A 19,952-nucleotide genomic window follows, 5' to 3' on the forward strand; every position below is an offset into this window, starting at 1 on the left:
TGTTCACACTTATTATTGGGGTGAGTAGCTAGAAGGCTAACCAGGCCCAGGTGGAGAGCTGAAGGGATGTTTCGCCCTGCTCCAGCAAACCCACATCTAGAGGCACTTTTCCCATTGGGTTGGTGGGAACCAGGAGGAAGACTATACCCTGGGTCTGGTGGCCACAGGTAACCACTCCCCACCCCTGATAAGACCTTGTCCCCTCTCCTGCTGGTCCCAGGATACAGGCTGAAGTGCTGGGCCCTCAGTAGTGGTTTAGGTTGCTGGGGGCACTCTCCTTCTACACAGCACCTCATTCACACCACTGGGCAGGAAATGAGCTGAAAGATATCTTCAGAGGGTCCTGGGTTGCCCTTGCTAGCTGGTCAGAGTCTGTGGACAGGGCAACCTGTGGGCCCTCGGGTCACAACCTGTCACACACGCCCTCATCACGTGCCCTCCTGAGGTTTAGGATCTCAGGAGAAAAGAGGGACAGGTTCCAGTGCAACTTCCCTCTCCTTCTTCCCCACGTCCTTCTCACGCACTCACACACCCTACTGAAACCCGATCCTCGAGCTGCCTCGCGTGCTGGAGCCTTGGGCTGGCAGGCTGGGGCCCGTCTGCCCGAGCCCGCCCCACCCTCCCCTATAACCCCCCCAGGCCAGAGCATGCAGGTCAGGCGTCCCACACCCCCCCCCCCGCCAGTCTGACCAGTCATTCCGCACCTCCTCGAAGGCCACCTCCGCCCCAGGCGGGGCCCCCAGACTGGCATACTGCTCCCCGGACAGAAGCCCCTGGTTCTCTTCCAGGTGTAGCATGAGGCTCTGCCCAGGCCACCTGCAGAATTAACACAAACACACACACACAGACATCACCCCTACCATCACCCCACCCCATTTCCTGTTGTTTATGGCCCCCGGCTCTGCTTCCAAAGCCTCTGCGGGCCCTGAGCCACTTCACGGGGGCTAAGCGAAGTACCGAAGCGTCCTGGGGGCATCGGGGAAGGCGGTGCAGAGGAAACAGCATTTGAACTGAAAGAGTAAGAAGGGATTTTCCCAGCAGAGAGAGTCAGAAGCGGATCGGGGGTTAGAGTGTGAGCCTTTGGTGGGGAGCTACATTTTAGGTAACCACACTGCCCATGTAAGCACTTGCTGGCCGGCATGTTCAGGGAGCTACAAATAGGGCATCATCGGTGGAATGTAACATGAGTCTCCAAAGAATGAGTCCCAGTGACATTAGACTAAGGGACATTAGACAGCGTATCCATTGCTATTTCTAGAGGTTTCACCACAAAGGGTTAGAGAGTGAGATGGGTAACTGAAGGGGTACATGACCAGGAAAATTTGTTGAGTGGGTTTGTGTGTTTGTTTTCACATAAGAGAGACCTGAGCTTGATCTATGCTTGGGGGGAAACAAACAGTAAAAGGAACCGTAGTAGCATGCTGGAGAGATCCGCTTGGGTGGGCCTGCGCGGTGTGTGGTGGGGAGGGCTAAGGAAGTGAGAACCAGAATGAGTTCCTCTCTGAACATCCTGGTTTGGACCGTGAAGTGTGAGAAGAGGTAATCTGCTCAGAGAAAGTTGGAAAGGACAGAGCGTTTGTGAAGCTTGGAGAAGGTTTGAAATAGCTACTCAGCGAAGTTGAGGGTCCAGCTAAAGTTCAAACCCATGAATTTATAGTGGCATCAGTTCATGTGAGTGTGTGTATGTATGTGTGTGTGAGAGAGAGAGAATGTGTGTTCTAGCAGCACTTAAAGTATAAAGAATACAAAAGTTGTAGGATTAGATTAATCTCTGAGTAGGTTTTACCCAATGGGTGGGACAGAAAGACGGTGAAACTAGGGGTACGGGGTCCTGGCAGGAAAGAAGTAAGAAATGGGTAGGAGTCTAGCCAGGAAAGAGATGTAACCTGGGAATGACAAGAACTTTTCTAACTAAGACTCAGAATCCAGAAATAATAAGGTTAAAAGATTGGTAAGTTTGACTACGTTTTTTAAAAAAAATCTATTGCCAAAAATGAGGGGGGAAAAGAAAGCAAGAAAACGCCATATGCCAAGTAAATACTAAATAAATAAACTAGGAGAAATACTTGTAATTGTTTCTCGGAAGGTTTATGTATTTAATGTATGCAGAGCTTCAAAAAAAGAGAAGATTGTTAACTAGCGCTATGGTGTGATCAAAACGCATTATAGAAGCACATCTGATCAACACACCCAACGTCTTACACAGCAGCGTAACTTAGATGTCAGCTATACGTTCAAAAAGCTGGGAGAAAAGAAGAAAGAGACCTATAACCTGTAGAAAAATGGGCAGAAGATAGGAACAACGGTAACAGAAAAAAGAAGTGCAAATGACCCTTTTAGGTATATACCAATGTGCAGTTTCACTTACAATGAAAGAAGTACAAATAATAACAACACAGATCCTGTCTCTCTCCCATCAGACTGGCAGAACTGAAATGTTTTACAGCATGTTCTCAAACATCGCTGGTGGGTCCTGTGATGGTGCAATCCCCATGGAGGGCCATTTGCAATGGAGGAAAATTACTCATATGCCTTTTTCCTTTGACCCAATCCATCTACTTCAAGGAATCCATTCCAAAGATATATTGCCAAAGAGAAAAGACATATACATGAAGTTGTTCATTGTAACTGCCTTGGTAGAGGCTACTTTACAAAAGACCGCAACATCCCAGGGGGACTGAGTAATACTGTCAAGTGTATAATTCTGTATACTGCTGTGGAGTGATCACTGCAATATATTGTAGGTGGCAAACAAAACAAAACTCAGTAGGCAAAACTATATATTTAAATATGCTATCTTTCTGTTGAATAAAGAAGGGACTAGCAATACATACTCTGCACACACACATAAGTATTATGTATTTGTTCACATCAAAAAAATATCAAAGGAAGGATAAAATAAAAATGAATTCATTATAGGAATGATACTAATCTGAATAAAATAAAAATAAAATGAATTTAATAATAAAAAAGAAATACTATATGGGAATAGAAGCAACAGGAGTCAGACACAGAGAGAACTGTTTGACTAGATGCCTCTAGATATATCTTGTTTTGTGAGTTTAGTTTTGGCATTGTGTAAAGTTTTATATCATCATAAAACAAAATTAAATTAAGATGAAGTATAAGAGGGCGCCTGGGTGGCTCAGTGGGTTAAGCCGCTGCCTTCGGCTCAGGTCATGATCTCAGGGTCCTGGGATCGAGTCCCGCATCAGGCTCTCTGCTCAGCAGGGAGCCTGTTTCCCTCTCTCTCTCTGCCTGCCTCTCCATCTACTTGTGATTTCTCTCTGTCAAATAAATAAAATCTTAAAAAAAAAAGATGAAGTATAAGCAACCCTTAAAAAGCAAAAGCAAAATGAAACAAATGAACTATGTATCATTGATTAATTAAAGACAGTAGAATTTTTTCAAGTGGCAGAAGCAAATTCATTTGTCTGTACTTCTCTAGGAGCATATAACCGAAGGCAGAAACAACTATAAAGAAACTTTAAATTGTTTTTAGCAATGATAGTGTTAGTAATGTTATAATGAAACTATTATATTTACTACACGTACCTATATGTGTGTACAGTGTTAAGATAAAGCAAACAAGCAATTGTGTTAATACCACTATAAACAGGAATGTCTACTGAATTGAAAAGAGATACAAATATAAAATAAGGAAGCTTACATAGATGATATTTATATATGTGAATTATATCTCAGTGAAGCTGTAACACAAGAGAAAGAAAGTAGAAATCTTGTCATCCTGAATTCGGATTGGGGATGCTAGTATAAATGCATGATGTATTTTTTCTTTAAAAAATTATCTCCTGCTTTGTCTTCCTGGAAATGCATGGGGAAAACGGCTAACCGTAGCAATGTGAGCACCCTAGCTATCGAGATAATGGTCTCTGAATACCATTTCCAAGGAAAAGGAACCAGGACTCCTTGGGAGATGACCAACTCCAGGTTGAAGCAGGAAATGTACAAGATGAACCCGGGACATCTTTACATACTAGACAGCAGAGGGGGGTTCTAAGATTCCTGGGCTGTGTCAGAAGGCTTCAGGAGCCAAGATGAAAAGGCCAAAGGGAGAAGAAGAGAGAGGAGGAAACCTGTGGATTTAAAAGAGACTAGAGACCAGCCCAGTTGAATGTGTGGACCATGCTTTCATTCTGACCCAAATAACTATTAAAATAAGCAACAAGAGCAAACATTCATGAGATAATAGGAGAAATCTGAAACTATTTATTGCTCTTAAGAAGTTATAGTTAGTGTTTCATATTGATAATGGCTTTGAGAGGAGTTGTTTAGGTGTGGTTATGGTTTTTAAGGTGGCCTTAACCTTTTAGAAATTAATGCTGAAGTATTTTTATGGATAAAATGCCATGATTTCTGTGAGTTTCCAAAATAATATGAAAGAGAGTGGAAGGCATCTAAGAGAAACAAAATTGACCACGGACGGTTGTTGCTGGGATCTGGGTAACAAGTCCATGAAGGTCCACTGTTTTGTTTTTCAACTTTTTTTTTTTTTTTAAAGATTTTATTTATTTATTTGACAGAGAGAGATCACAGGCAGGCAGAGAGAGAGGACGAAGCAGGCTCCCCACTGAGCAGAGAGCCTGATGCAGGGCTCAATCCCAAGACCCTGAGATCATAACCTGAGCCGAAGGCAGAGGCTTTAACCCACTGAGCCACCCAGGAGCCCCTTGTTTGTCAACTTTTATGCATATTTGAAATCTCCCATAATAAAGAGTTTTTAAAATATCTGCACAGGAAAAAAGAGCACCCTTTGCACAGAGGCGCACCCAGCTAGCAGAAAGAAATGTTTGAGGAGGTTGGCTCCGTCTGTCAAGGAATAAAGGGGGGCCACAAAATGCACAGCTAAAACACGAAGACCCCATAAAAGAACAGGGAGGAACAGATAATAAAAACAAGAAATAAATGGGTTCTACACTAGCGGCAAAGATTTTTAAGAAATGCTTATCAGACCCATGTCATGCTTTTTGCCAGGATCTCTCCCATGAATTATTTTTGTTGATTACTTATAGCCTTCGTCAGCGCTAGCTGCTTTAACAGACTACCATAAGCCGGGTGGCTTCTCGACAACAGAATTGTGTTTCTCACCATTCCGGAGGCTGAAGTCTGAGATCACAGTGCCAGCAGGGTCGGGTTTTGGTGAGAGCCATGCTCAGGGTCCGATGGCCGGTTTCTCCTTGTATCCACAGATGGTGGAAAGAGAGCTAGTTAGTTCCCTGGCCTCTTCTTAGAAGGGCAACAGTCCCACTCATGAAGGCTCTTCCCTCATGTCCAATTACCTCCCAAAGGCCCCCCACCTCCGAGCACCATCACCCTGGGGATGAAATTTCAACATAAGAATTTGAGGGAACAGACCTTAAGGCTGTAACAGTAATACTGGAACCGATGCTTTCTTGGGTCATATTTTCACTTGTGTATCTGTGTACGTTTGATTGTTGGAGTCGACTTGGGTCAGGTTACCAGCAGCTTATTGTTTTTGTTGTTTGATCCAGTCTGTGTATTGGGAGAAAGTTTCATCCATTTGCAGGGCGATGTTTTCCTTATTATAAAGTGAAAAAGAAGTCTACAGAGTTCGGTACAGACATATACTGAAAGGTCAATTGCCTTTGTGTTTTAGGATTATGGGTATTTTTTATTTATTCGTGTTTGCATGTGCACCCATCAGTATTTTTTTTCCCCAAAACTGACATTTATTACAAGCTACACCAAAACTAAGGTTTTTTTAAAAAGTAAAAATTAACATAATGAACTTTCTAATCAGCAGAATAACATAGGGAAAAAGAGAAAAAGATGTTGAGAACGTTTGGTAAGATCTCAAGAGATTTTATTAGCATATGACATCCAGTACATATCGGGAAGCACATAAAATCCTGTCCAAGCCTGACTGAGAAACTTTGCAAACATTTTATAAGCTCAGTCCTGACACAAGAGGAGAGGTTCTTGGTGTGGGCTTATCCAGGGACCTTGTTCCCTTTGCTGTTCCACATAGGCTGTGGCCAGGACCTTCAGTGCCTCTGGGAGAACATCAGTTGTATTAATGTACTTCTATTCAATCTACCAGGTATGAGAAACATGCCTGACCCCTGTGCACAGAAGGGAAGCCGCTCTGCAGGGAATGACCTTTCTGTGCCATCAAGGGTTGATGACTTCTTCCCAGCCAGGAGTAATGAGGGGGTGGAGTGGGCAGGATGGGGAGTTTTCTGCCTCTCTCAAGTTCACTTCAAAATCTCTGGTAATATTAGGCCTCCAGGTGGTCACTGGTATTATTCCTCCTGGGTAGGGTGATCATGATGGCCAGTGAAGATGGAAGTGAGAAAGGTTTGCTTGAGTTGGAGGACATTCAGCGGCTAAGGTCTCCCTCCTGGGCTTGGAGGGCCTCTCTTCTGGTCTTCAGGTTTTCTGGGGCTGATTCAGGTTGAGTTGGAAGCACAGGGATGGAGCCAAGGCCTAGGCCTCCACCCTCTCATTCTTGGCCAGCAAGGCCCCAAGCAGGCCCCACAGCGAGAATCAACACACAGGGGATGACTGGGAACTGGCTGTCTTCTGAGCCGCCAGGTGCCCCAAAAAAGGTCTCAGAACGGGGTGCTAGGTTGCCTGCATCCCTGAAGAGCCTGGTTTCTCCCTTTGCTCTCCCCTCACTGCCGTCTCTGTCCCTACTGACTTTGTCCTCACCTCCCAAAGCCTGAACCCCTGGCAAGTAAAGCTTTCTTTTTCCTTCTCAGCTGAGCATCATCTGGCCCTTCCTTCTCTCCCCTTTCCCTTGCCATCTTTCCTTCAGGCCAAAATTACCCCCTCCCCTTGTGCCCATGCCCCTCCCCCACCTCCTGAGGCACTTTGGGTTCCCTCTATCTGTAAGAGGCCTCCCTCAGCCCTGTCTCCCAGCCACAGGATACTGCAGTTTTTCTCTTCTCTCCCAAACGTCAGGCCTCCTGTGGCTTTTCTCCCCCCTCACCGCAAATTCTCCTTCCTCCTCACCCTTGGGTGGTCCACCTCCCAGAATCCTCTGCAAATTTCAGGCTCCGTGCACTATCTGCTTTTGGGTCTCTTTCCGCTCACCTGGTCAGCGAGTCACCTCCATGTTTCCAGACTGCAGGGACCGTGTGGAAGCATGCCTGGGGCGCTTGCCAGAGAGCTTGCCGTGTGGCATTTCCCTCCGGGCCGAGTAGTCCTGCCTCTCCACCCCTGCAGCCGGCCGTGTAGGGCCTGGTCAGACATGCCCCTTCAAACTCAGACTCCACTGGACAAGCTGTGTCAGATGCCGCACAGCAGCTCCCCACTGACTGGGGGCAGGGAGGGCATGCTAAGAGCGAGAAGGTGCTTCGGACAGATCCACTGCCCAGACAGACCGAAGTGCCAAAGAGCCAGCCAGCACTCCTGCTTTTGGCTTTGGGGAATCCTCAGCAGCCCTATTGTATTCCAGGTTCTCCAAGCCAGCACCCATGTTCCTGGACGACTCTTTCCGCAAGTGGGCTAGGATTCGGGAATTTGTGCCACCTTTTGGGATCAAAGGTCAAGGTAGGTTGGGAGCCCTGGCCCACTCTATATTAACGTGAGATCCCTGAGCCTGCTTCCCTGCACTCGGGATAGGGCTGTACCCTCAGAAGTCCCTATGCTAGGGATCCATCTCTCCTTCCCACTTCCCCCTTCCTTTCTGTCTTCCTACTTCAGTGGACAACAGTTCACTGAGAGCTCACCACTTGGCCAGGGCCAGGCAGACAGCAGTGGAGTAGACAATATAGTCCTGCTCTTAAAAAAAGTTCCAGTCTAGTGGAGACAAAGATACTTAGAGGTTACGGTGGTAAGGGCTCTGACAAGAAAGCACAGTGAGATCACAGGACAGGATGCCAGGGAAATCCATGCCAGAGGATCAGATAATGAGGGGGAGATCCTGAGAAGACGGAGGGCATCCCCCACAAAGACCCCAGCCACCTCCATCATCCCCTCCTTATTATCCTGGTCTTCCCTCCAGTCCTTTTGTGCCCTGTCCAAGGCTCATCTGTCCCCTGTGCCCTTCCATTGCCTGAGGGACCTTACCCATGCAGCTCCCTCCTGACTTAAGACTTTCCCGCCCCTGACAGTTGAACAGTTCTGTTGCCCTGTCAAGTGCCTGCACTGTTCCGTGGCATGGCAGATCTTGCGCTTAGGGTAAGACATTGAAGGATCAGATCTCAGTGCTACTTTTTTACCAGCTCTGACCTTCCACAGGTTGCTTAACTTGTCTGTGCTTTAGTTTCTTCATCAGTTAGATGGAGAAAATAATACCCTTATATTAGGTTGTGGTCAGAATTCAATAAAATCACGATTGAAGGCGTGAGTGATATCATTTGGCCAGGGGACTAAAAAATAACAGGATCCTCCCCTCAGTCAGTCTATCCCTCCCTGAAAAGAAAACAGGGACCGGCAAAAGAACTCTCTAGATCATGAGTTTTGGCCTTAGATCCCCAGGGACAAATCTAATGGGTAGGACTGAACTGTGTGAAGAACTCCTTTTTACTTGGTATGGGTAGCTAAGCAGCCTACTCTTCTAAATTCTTGCTCAAGCTCCAATCCTGCTAAGCTAGGAAGGCCTGGAAAGGCTGATACGCAGCCTGTTGGCCAGCAAGAAGAGAGCCCCTGCTCATTTATAACCTTTCTGCTAAAGTCCCCTCCTAGAAGACAGAAACCCAAGCCATAGCCTTGACTTTGGCCAATGAGTAGCAATATACTTTTCCTTCGAGGTGAAATGGGAAGTGGGAAAAGGAGGGGTTCTGGGGCCTTCCCTGAAGTCCTCCAGAAGATAGACCTGAAGGCACTGAGTCTAGAACTCTCCTTAAAGGTCTGTTCCTTACTCATTCTCCTTCAGCTCTGGGGAAGACTCACTGTGTCTGCTGCCTCCTCTTTCTCACCATTTAGTCCTGAGCACTCACTTCCCCTCCTCCCTCCCATTGCTCAGTGCCCCCGTGAAATCCAGAGGGCCCGTTTCAGTCCCTAAGTTGACCTCTTGGCTGCATCTGACAGTGTCATCCACCCCCTCTCTTAAAAAAATGATGGGGTGGTTATTTTTAAGTTGGGACACATTCTTTCTTTACATGGAATACTTCAGGCATATAAAAAAGAATCAAGACTAGTACAGTGAGCACCCGTGCAAGGTGCACCCAGCTTAAGGTGAGATACATTTAAACATGAGATATAATTAAAGCTCTGTGTAGCCCTTCCCGTTCCATTCCCCTCCTTCTCCCAGAGACCATTAGTCTGGTTTTGGTGTTACTGTTGCAATGCCTGTGTATCTATTTCTGCAACATATTTATATATCCATTGAAAATATGGTATTGTTTTTGCATGTTTTTACATTTTACAAATAATTGTGTGTGTGTGTGTGTGTGTTTCAAAATAATTTTTTTGCTTCTGCTTTTCAGGTTTATCTGTATGAGTACACATAGCCCAAGATCACTTCTTTATTTGTTTTTACCTCTGTGTAATATTCCGTGTACCACATTTAATCTGTCTTCCTTTGGCGAACATTTAGTTGGCCTCCAACATTTGGCTATTACAAACAGGTCTGCAGTGAACCTTGTATGAGCCTGAAAGAAATGTGAGGGTTCAGATGCTGTCTTCCTAGGAAGAGAGTTGAGCGATCTTAGTCTGTGAAAATCTACATCTTTGCTTCTTGTTCTTAAGATGCTCTCCGCTATGGCTGCACTGATTTCCTTACTGTATCTCCAGATCTCCATGTACATTATCTTTTCATCTTCCACACAACTCTGCAGCATTGGAATTGCCATCTTCATTCAAAAGATGGGGAACTAAAGCGTGAAGAAAGGAAGTGACTTAACGGCACACAGCCAGGATTTGGCTCCAAAGTCAATATCATTATGTTATATTATAATGTTCTCATTATGGCAGAGTTTGAAAGGAGAGCAGTTCCCATCACCAAAGCCAGAGAGAGGCCAGGAAGAATGAGGTCTGAGGGGTGCTCACGGGATCTGAGGACACAGGTCCTGGGCCCTTGCTAAGGGCCTCCTGAGTGGAGTGCCGGTGGACAGATGTCAGGCCTCAGGGGTTGGAGGTGGAAGGAGGCAGACACAGGTTGGCATGACCAAGACTGGAGATCGGCAGTGTTGGCGGGGGAAGCAAGGGGAAGACAGGATCAGAGAGTGAGGCAAGGGGGTCTGAGTTGGGAGCTGGGAGAGCCTACTCGAGCTCTTTGTTGGTGGCCTCCAGGCCCGGCGTGCTCTCTGTCTCGGGACAGGTCCCGGGCCTGGGGATCCAGATCTTGGGGCTTGACTGCAGAGCCTCTGAAAGCCAGAGGAGACCTCCCAGGAGGGGCTGGGGAGACCTGGGAGAGACTGGCTCCAGGCAGAGCCGAGTGTGCCTACTTGTTTCCCTGCCTCTGTCCCCTCCCTCGGGGAGAAAGCTAAGCCAGTGACCTGCCCCTGCCCTGTGCCCAGAGCTCCCTCTCCCACCCTCACATCTGCCTCCACCCGGTGCAGGGGCGTGTGCCTCCCACGGGAGCGTCATCCACTGACGCTGCACGGTTATGCCAGGGACCCTCTGACGGTAACCCCCCTCCTCTGTCCACAGACAATCTGATCAAAGCCATCTTGTCTGTCACCAAAGAGTACCGCCTGACCCCTGCCTTGGACAGGTGAGCCACCTGCTACCCAGCCCCCTGCCCCTCGGCTGCCTGGCATGCGCAGAGACATCGAGGCCCCTCTAACCCTGGCTGGACTTGAGCAGATGCTCCAGCGTGTCCCCAGACGTACACAGAGCGCACACGCGGGGGTAGTGAGCACATAAGATAAGGGGGGCCATCCAGCTGGCCTGCACCCCCCGGGCTGGTGGTCTGTTTCGGTCCTCAGCTGGCAGAGGTCTGAGGGTAAGGATGGAAGACACTGGGCTGAGATCAGCCGAGCACTGGGACTGAGGGACGGGGTGGTTGAGGCAGGTGAGGGGCCCAGGGCTTAAATGCAGGAGGCAGTGACCACTCTGAAGCCAACGGAGCCTGGAGTGGGGAGGCCCCAGGCAGGAGGAGCAAGATGCTTAGGGCTTTCTGGTGGCCAATGGAGCATGGGGGCTTCTGAGCTGAATATAAGCCCAGTGTTAGGTCCTGGAGCCTCCAGGCCTGTCCTCTCTGCTTGCTTCTCTGGCACAGCCTTCAAACTCAGCCCGCTTTGCCATTCTCTTGAACTCCACTAACCCTCGGGGAACCTTTAGCCCAGAATGCCATCCTACCAGAGGCTCCTTCCTCACCACACTGAGCTAGTGCCCTGGCCCCTCACACAGCCACGCTCTCCTAGAGAGTATCTGGGACTAGGGATGTCAGAGTCCCAAGTGGCCCAGCTGCTCACAGTATGGCTTTGGCCTCAGAATGCTGCCGGAAGCCCATCGCCTACCTGGCCAAAGGCATGAGGTCAGGGGCCAGCGGGGTGGGAAAAGGAGCCCTGGAGGACAGTTCTCCAGAGGTCTCTGCCTCTGTCCCTCAGCCTCAGCTGCCGCCGCTGCATCATCGTGGGCAACGGGGGTGTCCTTGCCAACAAGTCTCTGGGGTCCCGAATCGATGACTATGACATTGTGGTCAGGTGAGCTTCCCAAAGCAGTGCCTCAGGCACCTGCGTGTCCTGGCCCAAACCCTCATCCCCAAGTCCGCTGAGAACCGTCCGTCCATCTGGCCAGTTGGGCTGGAGATCAGCAGAAGCCTAGAGAAGAACCCTGGTGCGGAGGGCTCTGGAAAGCTTAGGTGGCTGCAGATGACCTGGGGAACTCTGGGGTCCTAGTGCCTCCCCGAACACAAGCCCACAGGCTACATGCAGTGAGCCCAAGGCAGGCTCTGACTGGGCCTGCTCTCTGTAGACTGAACTCAGCACCAGTGAAAGGCTTTGAGAAGGACGTGGGCAGCAAAACCACTCTGCGCATCACCTACCCCGAGGGCGCCATGCAGCGGCCCGAGCAGTACGAACGCGACTCTCTATTTGTCCTCGCTGGCTTCAAGTGGCAGGACTTCAAGTGGTTGAAGTACATCGTCTACAAGGAGAGAGTGGTGAGCTCCCCGTGCACCAGCTCCTTCCCCTCTCACCCTGGCCTTGCCTGGCTTCCAGGTCAGCCCCTTCCCCCTCTCCCCCACCAAACCCAGCAAAGAACAAGTAGGAACCTTTCAAAAGAAGCGTTAATGACCCAAAGGTGAAAGACACCCAAACTCAACCAAGGGACAGAGAGGCCAGGGGATGCCGAGGGGCACTGGTCTGGGCTCCTGGAGCTGCTCTGCCTTATACCTGCCACCCGCCCAGATGCCCAGACTGCGTGTTCTTTTTTAGCCTTCTCGAGCCAGACCCTGAGACCCTCCCCAGCAGCCCCCGCAGGCCTTTCCCTGGCCTTAAGTCCCCCTGGAAGGAAAGCTTTTCTTCGGCTAGCCTCAGCATCACTCCTAACCTTCACACTCCCCTGCTCTGACCTTGTAGTGGCCTCTCCAAGCCCCTTACCCTCTGCAAGGCCTCTCTGACTCCCATGTGGATCCACCGTCCTTCCCAGCTAGGGGAGGAAAGCTGTATCTGGACCCTGGGGCCATTCTGCAGGGATCGTAGACCCCTCAGTGAGCCTGCAGAGGTCAGTTTCCAAGCCCATAAGTCCTGGCCTCCCCCCACTTTGTACTTTTACTCCTGACCTACAGCTGGCTCCCCAGCTGCCACTGAGTCTGGTTGCAGTCGGGCAATGATCAGATTCTGTCCTCATTGTTCTAGGCGAGCAAGGGCCTGGGCCCATCCATTGCTCTAGGGAGATTGTGTGGCCGAGTAGGGTGACGGCTCCTTGGTGGACCACCCACCGAGTCCCCCTCCTGAGTTCTCTTTTTCTCAGCTCTGGGCCCACGGGGATACCTGCCAACGTGTCCGAGCCCATTCCCCCTCTCCCCTCAACCAGCTGTCAACCAGCCACCCCAGGGGACGGGTATTACAGAGTTCAGGCCATTTGTCTTCCAATACCCGAGCCTCTTACCAGAGGAGAATGATGACAGATGGCCTCTGCCTACAGTAAGAAGCTCGTTGTTCTTTCTGGAGGTTTAGAGGCGAGTTCGGGGATGGGAACAGCGTAACCAGCCTATGGAGGTCTCAGTGCAATTTGGTTTAACTCCACAGCCCTTTCCCAAGCAATGCCAAGTGCAGGCAGTGTCAAGTAGGTAGCAAGCGAGAGAGAAGACAGAAGTCAGGTCCAGAAATTCAGGTAGGTGGGACAGTGGGGAAGGGGAAACCCCCTCCCCACCAGAGCCAAGCCAAACGAGGCAGCCAGGCTCCACTGAGCCCAACTTGGTTTCCCAAAGGGGAGGAAGGGGTTTGGCTTCAGCCCACTCCAGCTGCTGGAAGGCCCCCTGCCCGTGCAAACCAGGGAGAGAATGGGGGCTGAGGGAGCGCCCCTCTGTTTTTAGAACCGTGGCTTGAAAACTAGTGTCCTCAGGGCCTGCCCTTCTCTCTGCCTTGAAGGCAACAGAAGGGGGATCGCAGGTAAGCGCTTCTCACGGGAAATGGGAGGGAGTCGCGTTTGCCTTGGTGAAGTCCAGAGAACCTGAGGGCTGCTTTCTCGCCCTGGCCTCTTGCCCATCTGCCCACACCCTCCCGGCACACCCTCTCCTCTGCGCATAGACACCTGTCAGAGGCGCTCCTAAAGGGCAGGGCCCTCGTCTCATTGGCTTTTTTAAAACCCCTCAATGCCAAGTCGTCATATATGAGTGGAGTTGGCTCAAATACCAGATCGTGCTTCCTGTCGAGCAGACCGGGACCAAACAGGCAGGCCGGCGGGGTGGATGTTCTCACATGTTCCTTCTGAGAACACCAAGGTCAGTTCGTTCAAGGCCCTGATACCTCATCCTAGGAAGTAAGGAAAGAAGGCAGAAAAGGAAAGTCCACTATGGTCGATGGTCGGGAAACTCGCTGTGCTCCGGCCTCTCAGGGAGTAGACAGGAAGGCCTCACTATTCCCAGGAAGACCCTGAGGCGCTCCCCGCTGGCTGCAGGCTGACCGAAGGCACTGGAACAGTTGGGATGAGGAATTAGGAGCTGTGCTCAGGCACATGCTCACCCATGTGGATGTCCATGTCCTGACCTACCCATGCCCAGAGATGTAGGACCACCAGCCAGGGTTAGTGGGAACTCATTCCCAGGGTTGATAGGGGTGAGAAAGGGAACCGGGAGGAGTCCTTTGCAATTCCACAAGCCTTCCCTGGCTCCCAAGTCAAGGATAACTTGGGCCTTCGGAGTGAGCTGCCAGAGGAGAGCCCGCGGTGCCCATGGCCTCCCCAACCCTAGCCCTTCTTGGTGACATGGGAATCCCCTCCTCTAGAACCCTTCGCTACCCCAAGCCCAGGGCTGATGCCTTCATATCCCCTGCTCTCCTTCACTTCTCTGGCATCTGAAACCCAGGCAAATTGGGGGAGGCTGCTTCTTCAGGCCCTTCCTCTATGATGTCAATCATAGGCTTGTCCTGCTACAGCGAGGTTTCCAACCTTGCAGTGTTGGGCTGCTGGGGAGCTCTCTGCATCTGCCTGGAGCTCCACCTGTAGAATTCTGGCAGGAAGGAGGCAACTCTGTGTTTGGGAGCCGAGGCCTGGCTGGACGGGGCTGGAGCAGGTATTAGGCCTGGTTCTTGGCTGCTGCCTTCCACTTGTCTGTGAACAGCTGCTCACTGGGTATCACTTTCTGGTACCCAGGAGCCCTAATGGGATCTGGAAAGAGGAAAGATGGAAAAGGAAGATGGGGCGCCCAAAAGACAGGCTGTGCTCAGGCCAGCAAGCCATACTTTCTTCATCCTTATGGGGGCTCTTCTTGTCACCATTCGTGGCCACTTGGTTCCCTGCCTCACTGGACAGCTGCACAGATGACTCCAAAGTTACCCAGAGGTTCATCGTCTCCCGGGCCCCAGGAGTCCTGAGCTCAGTGGCAAGCTTGGAGGAGTTCTCAGCCGGCCATGTATGAGCACCAGGGGACTGCTGAGTAGGGACTGAGGTCAAAGGGAGGGAGGAGGAACCGGGGTGTGGGGGTAGAGGTGTGTGGAAGTCTGTGGTGGGATAGGGCAGCCTCTGGCCCTCATGAAACCCTCGGAGACACATCTCACTCCATCTCTCCACGCGCTCACTCAGATTGCCGGGTGTCACTAAGGTGTTGCACATTCCGGACCTGAAGTCTCTGACGGTCTGGGGGTGGGGGGGGATCGACAGTCCTGAAACCAGAGTTATGACGCAGCCACCTCTAATGGTAGGTCCTATAGCTGAGCGTTCTCTTCCTGATGTTTGCTGAAGGCTGGAGACGCTCCCTCCATTGTCCCTGGGGCCTGGAGAGACAGGACACATGAGAGGCAGAGCTTCCCACACAGCCACTCAGGCCCCATTCCTCCTGCCTCCACCAGCCTCCCCTCCCCGTACCCCAGGATGCCTGGTAACCCAGAAGGGAGCTGCCCTCTTAGTCCCCTTGGCTTCCTGCTCCTCCTCCTCCTCCAACCTCGCCCTCAACTGGGAGGCTGGCCTCATTGCTGTCGGGCCTCTGACTGGTTATTAGTTCCTCGAGGCCCTGAGACCTGGCCTGCGCTGGGATGGGCATGGTTCCAGCCCAGCAGGAGGACAGGAGAAGACGGGCTGGGGTTGGCCCCTGGATAGCCTCACACAGGCCTGACCTCCCAGTGGTAGCTCCGGCCTTGGGGAAGGAGGGAGCGGCCTGAGGCCAGCCGGAGCCCCTGCATTCGTGGCACAAGCCAACCGGGCCCCAGAATTTAGGAAGACAACACAGTTTAAGAAGGGACCACGGACCAGGCCTTGGAGTCATACAGACTTGGTTTAAATTTAGACTCTGTCACTTGTTGGCTGGGTTAGCTTAGGCACATTACCCAGCCCCTTCTATTTAGTCTCGTCCCCTAAACAGGAGTAGTACGACCCGTTGTTCAGGATTGTTTCAGAAGATAAACCACGAGAAATACAGAAGCACCTGGCATGGTGCTTGACACTTAGTACGTGCTGCCTGTGACAATGATTAATGCTATTTGTTAGTATTAGTATTAGTATTAGTGCTGTTAGAACAGTCCGGTGGCACTAGGGGATGAAGGATTGTCTGTAGGGTCTGACCTAGGAGGTGACCTCAAGCAGGGATCAGAGGCCAGGCCTAGAGAAGGGGGCTCCTCCTGGGAGAGACAGCAGGGCGGGGCTAATGGTCCAGGAAGTCACCAGGGCGAACAGGAACACCAAGTCCCTGTATATGAGGCCTTACTGGACCAGGCCCACGGTGGGGCCTGAGTGTCCATCTGTACCTAAACCTCTTGCTCTGTTCCAGGCCGGGGAGGGACGCAGAGCCTTAGGAGCTCGGGATGCACATCGCCTCACCGCAGGGGAGATTCGGTGCAGGGTGCCTGGAAAGGGCGCTGAGGCCTGCACACACTGTGGCCTCTTCCTGTGTGACGAGGCTTCTTCTGAGTCAGCATCTGGGTGTCCCCCCCCTCACCCCCCACCCCACCCCCACCAACTGCTCCCCAGGCCTCGGAGACAAGCTCTCCTGGGACACCGTTTCCTTTGCAGCACCTCTGGTGGACACAGCTCATTCCTCTTCTCTGCTGGGAGGGCCAGGAAGCCTCCATTCTCATCTCCACGGCCGCATCCTAACTGTTGCTCCTCCTCAGATAAAAAGTGCTCAGGGAGGGACGCCTGGGTGGCTCAGCTGGTTGGACAACTGCCTTCGGCTCAGGTCATGATCCTGGAGTCCCAGGATCAAGTCCCCCATCAGGCTCCCAGCTCCACAGGGAGTCTGCCCCTCTCTCTGACCTTCTCCTCACTCATGCGCTCTCTTACTGTCTCTCTCTCAAATAAATAAATAAAATCTTAAAAATAAATAAATAAATAAAATCTTAAAAAAAAAAAGTGCTCAGGGATTGGGGTTCATGCCGCCCCTGCCCCCTGCTCCTCTCGCCGCTGTCATCTATAACCTTGTGGTTACTGTGCCTCATAATCAGTATTCTCTCTGCTGTCTCCTCTTCCCCCTCTTCCTGCCTGTCTCCCTCCTCCTCGTCCCCCTCCTCCTGTTCCTCTGGTTCCTCCTCCTCTTTCCAGCATCCTCATCATAGCTGGCATGTATGAATCTCTTCATTTTGCCAGCCTTCTTGGAATTCCTTCATTCTTGGGATTCTCACAATGACCCTATTAGATCAGTTCTGTCACTCTCCCCATTTGGGGGATTGGCAAACTAAGGCACAGGGAGAATGAGTTGCTTGCTCAAGCTCACACAACTGGCTAAGTGGCAGAGCTGAACTCACACCCAGCTCTGGCTGCTTCTGGGGTCTTCCTAGCAAAGAAGCCTGACCGCATCCTCCTCCTGCTTAGAATCCTCCATCTGTCAGCTCCCCTCCTGGCATGGCCCACGAGAATGGTAAGAGCTGCGGTTTACTGAGCCCCTCCATGTGCCAGGCCCTGGGCTGCGCGGTTCCCATGAGGTGCCTCAGCCGGCCACGTCAACAGCCCTGCACAGCCAGACGGCGAGTAGTAGTAAGTGGTAGGGTAGCGCTTGGAACCAGACGGGTCTTGCCTCACCGTCGTACTGAATTACCTCTCACTGATGCATTGGTTCATTCATTCAGCCAGTCCAAATCAGTCAGCAAAGTCACACAGAGACCCAGGTTTCAGATGCTGTCTCCCCCTCCCCCCGCCCCGACTGCTCCCTTGTGCCCTCCCCCACTATCTCTGCCTCCAGCCAGTGCAGTGCCAGGGAGCCCCCCATGAAGAGGGACGCTCCAGCTGAGATGGTGGTGATGCTGCTTGCCACCCCTGTGTCCTGTCCCTGGCCATTGTTCTTCTCCCAACCTACCCACCATGGTCTGCAGTTCTGCATGACATCCCCGCCCCTGTTCTAAGCAGAAGTCTTCCCATCCCGCGGGAAAACAAAGGTCGTCAGCAGTCAGGAACTCTGGACTTCCCAGCCTCCGGTCTCCCAGCTTGGGGAGATCCCGATCCACCCCAGCTTCCCTCCTCACTGTCCTCTTTGTGCCTCTCCCATTCAAGGTCACTTTTCTCCCAGGTGCTGGATGCCATCTTGTCCCACCTCCTCACGGACTTTCTTCTTTTCTCACTTCTTCCTGGATCCTCCTCTCACAGACGTGATTTCATTCGGGTCTCTCACACCTGACAAATGAAGGCCCTCTTTCCTGTGTGTTCCTCCTCCCTGCTTCCCTCCTTTTCAGGTTTCTGTAAAGAGTGCTCACTTGTCTGTGACACATCTCTCTGCCTTCCCCTTCTCTTTCTCAACCCTCTCCAGGCCAGCTTCCAGATCTCTCTCTCTCTCTCTGCTGGCAGTGGCCTGATTCCAAATCCAGTGGGCTCAACTTCTTCCTCCCTTAAGAGGAACAGCTTGTCGGCAGACCCCCAGCGAGCACTTACTGCGAACAGGGCTCGGTGCTGAGTTGTGGGGATGATCCCCGCTTACTAGCTCCTGGCCAGACACTGGGGAGGGGGTGGTTTGGCAGGCTTGATTCCCCACCTCTTTTCGCCCTCTGGACTCATCCAGTCTCCAAATCTGGGACTCCCGCCTTTGAGAATGCCTCGGTTACACCAACTCAGCAGCTTCCCCTTTCCCTGAGTCCTGTCGGGTCCCCCTCCGGTCCATTGTCCACATCTGTATCCAAAAGAGTCCTCCTCAGGTGTCCATCTGGGCGGTTCCTTCTGCCTAACCATTCCCATTGCCTACATGTTGTGGCTCTCAGAGGGCTGTCCCATGCTCTCAGCACCGGTATCACCTGGAAATGTGTCCGAAATGCATTTGCCCCCCACCCCGCTTCAGCCTTATGAATGAGAAGCTCTGGGCACGGGCCCAGCAGTCTGCTGTCATGAGCAGTCCAGGAGGTTTGGGTACGGGCTCAGCCGTGATACAGCCAGATTCCACGGCCCAATGCCCTTGACCTGGCCCCTGCCACGCCCTTCCTTGTCCTTGGGCCTCTCTTTCTTGCATCCAGCACACCGCGTGCACTCTGGCGGTGCCGGCACCTATATCCTGTTCCCCGCCTCCGTGCCTCAGCTGCTCCCCTTCGAGAGGCCGTCGTCAGAGCCCACAGCGAAATGCTCCTTGCTCTGTTCCACTTAGGTTTTGCGTTTCTGTCAGCTCTTATGAAGCCCCCAGAGGACGGGAACGGTCGCGTTTCTCTCTCCCAAGTCCGCCACCTCCAGCCGAGTCTTAAACATATTTGGCCACACGTAAGTGAATCGGTATGTGTGGAAACTGAGGCCCAGAGTAAGGCAGGAACTTCTGGCAGAGTCAGGATTCCAACCCAAGTCTTCCGACCCTCAGTCAGGGCTCCTTCCTCTCCTTCGGGCCGTCTCCTTTTTTCATGGCCCTGGGAGGTCGTTCTTTTAGATCCAGACCCTTGCTCTCCTCGTGCCTCTCCTAAGCATGCCTTTCCCTTAAGTATGTTTGATCTTCCTTTCGCGGGTCAAGTTCACTCTGTTTCATGAAGAAATGAGAGCTTCCCCATCCTTGATGCTCTGCGTCTTTCCCTTGTCTGTCAGCCTCACGGAGCTGGCCCCACGCCGACTCCTATTTCTGTTCATCGCTTTTTCCAAATATAGCTTTCAAAAAGGTTTTCTGACCTTCTCCTCAGAGCGCACATCAAGGTAAATTCCAAATGGACTAAAAAGTAAAAATATAAAAACATGACCAAAGGGAACTTTGAAGTAAGTAGAATAGAAATCAGATCCATGGAGGGGAAAGAACTTTCAAGGGATAGACATGCTAGGAGAAATCAGATTTAATAATATATGAAAATTTATGCCGAATTAACAATGAAAAGACTAGAGATACCATAAAACTTAGAAAAAGTTTATTTGGGAGGTGTGACGGACCAATGGTTACTGTTATGAAAGCTGACAAGAAAACCTTCAGGACCCTGGCAGATAAAAGGCAGGAGACTGAACAAATCAGGCGGAGGGAAATATAACTAGGAACAATA

At 51.2% G+C, this 19,952-nt stretch overlaps 1 protein-coding gene across 10 annotated transcripts in view; it reads left to right on the forward strand.

The window, feature by feature from the left end:
- The window catches only part of ST3GAL3 (ST3 beta-galactoside alpha-2,3-sialyltransferase 3), a 195,893-nt gene that overhangs the window by 161,094 nt on the left and 14,847 nt on the right, over positions 1 to 19,952 (forward strand). For 4 of the 10 annotated variants that reach the window (XM_044238032.1, XM_044238034.1, XM_044238033.1 and 1 more), the window contains 4 exons: positions 7,442 to 7,536; positions 10,582 to 10,645; positions 11,484 to 11,579; positions 11,851 to 12,037. In XM_044238032.1, coding sequence (XP_044093967.1) covers positions 7,442 to 7,536; positions 10,582 to 10,645; positions 11,484 to 11,579; positions 11,851 to 12,037 — 442 coding nt within the window. The other 6 variants (XM_044238040.1, XM_044238039.1, XM_044238042.1 and 3 more) reach the window with 6 other exon arrangements.

This window comes from Neovison vison, chromosome 2 (assembly GCF_020171115.1).
Source record: "Neovison vison isolate M4711 chromosome 2, ASM_NN_V1, whole genome shotgun sequence".
NCBI classification, from domain to species: Eukaryota; Metazoa; Chordata; class Mammalia; order Carnivora; family Mustelidae; genus Neogale; species Neogale vison.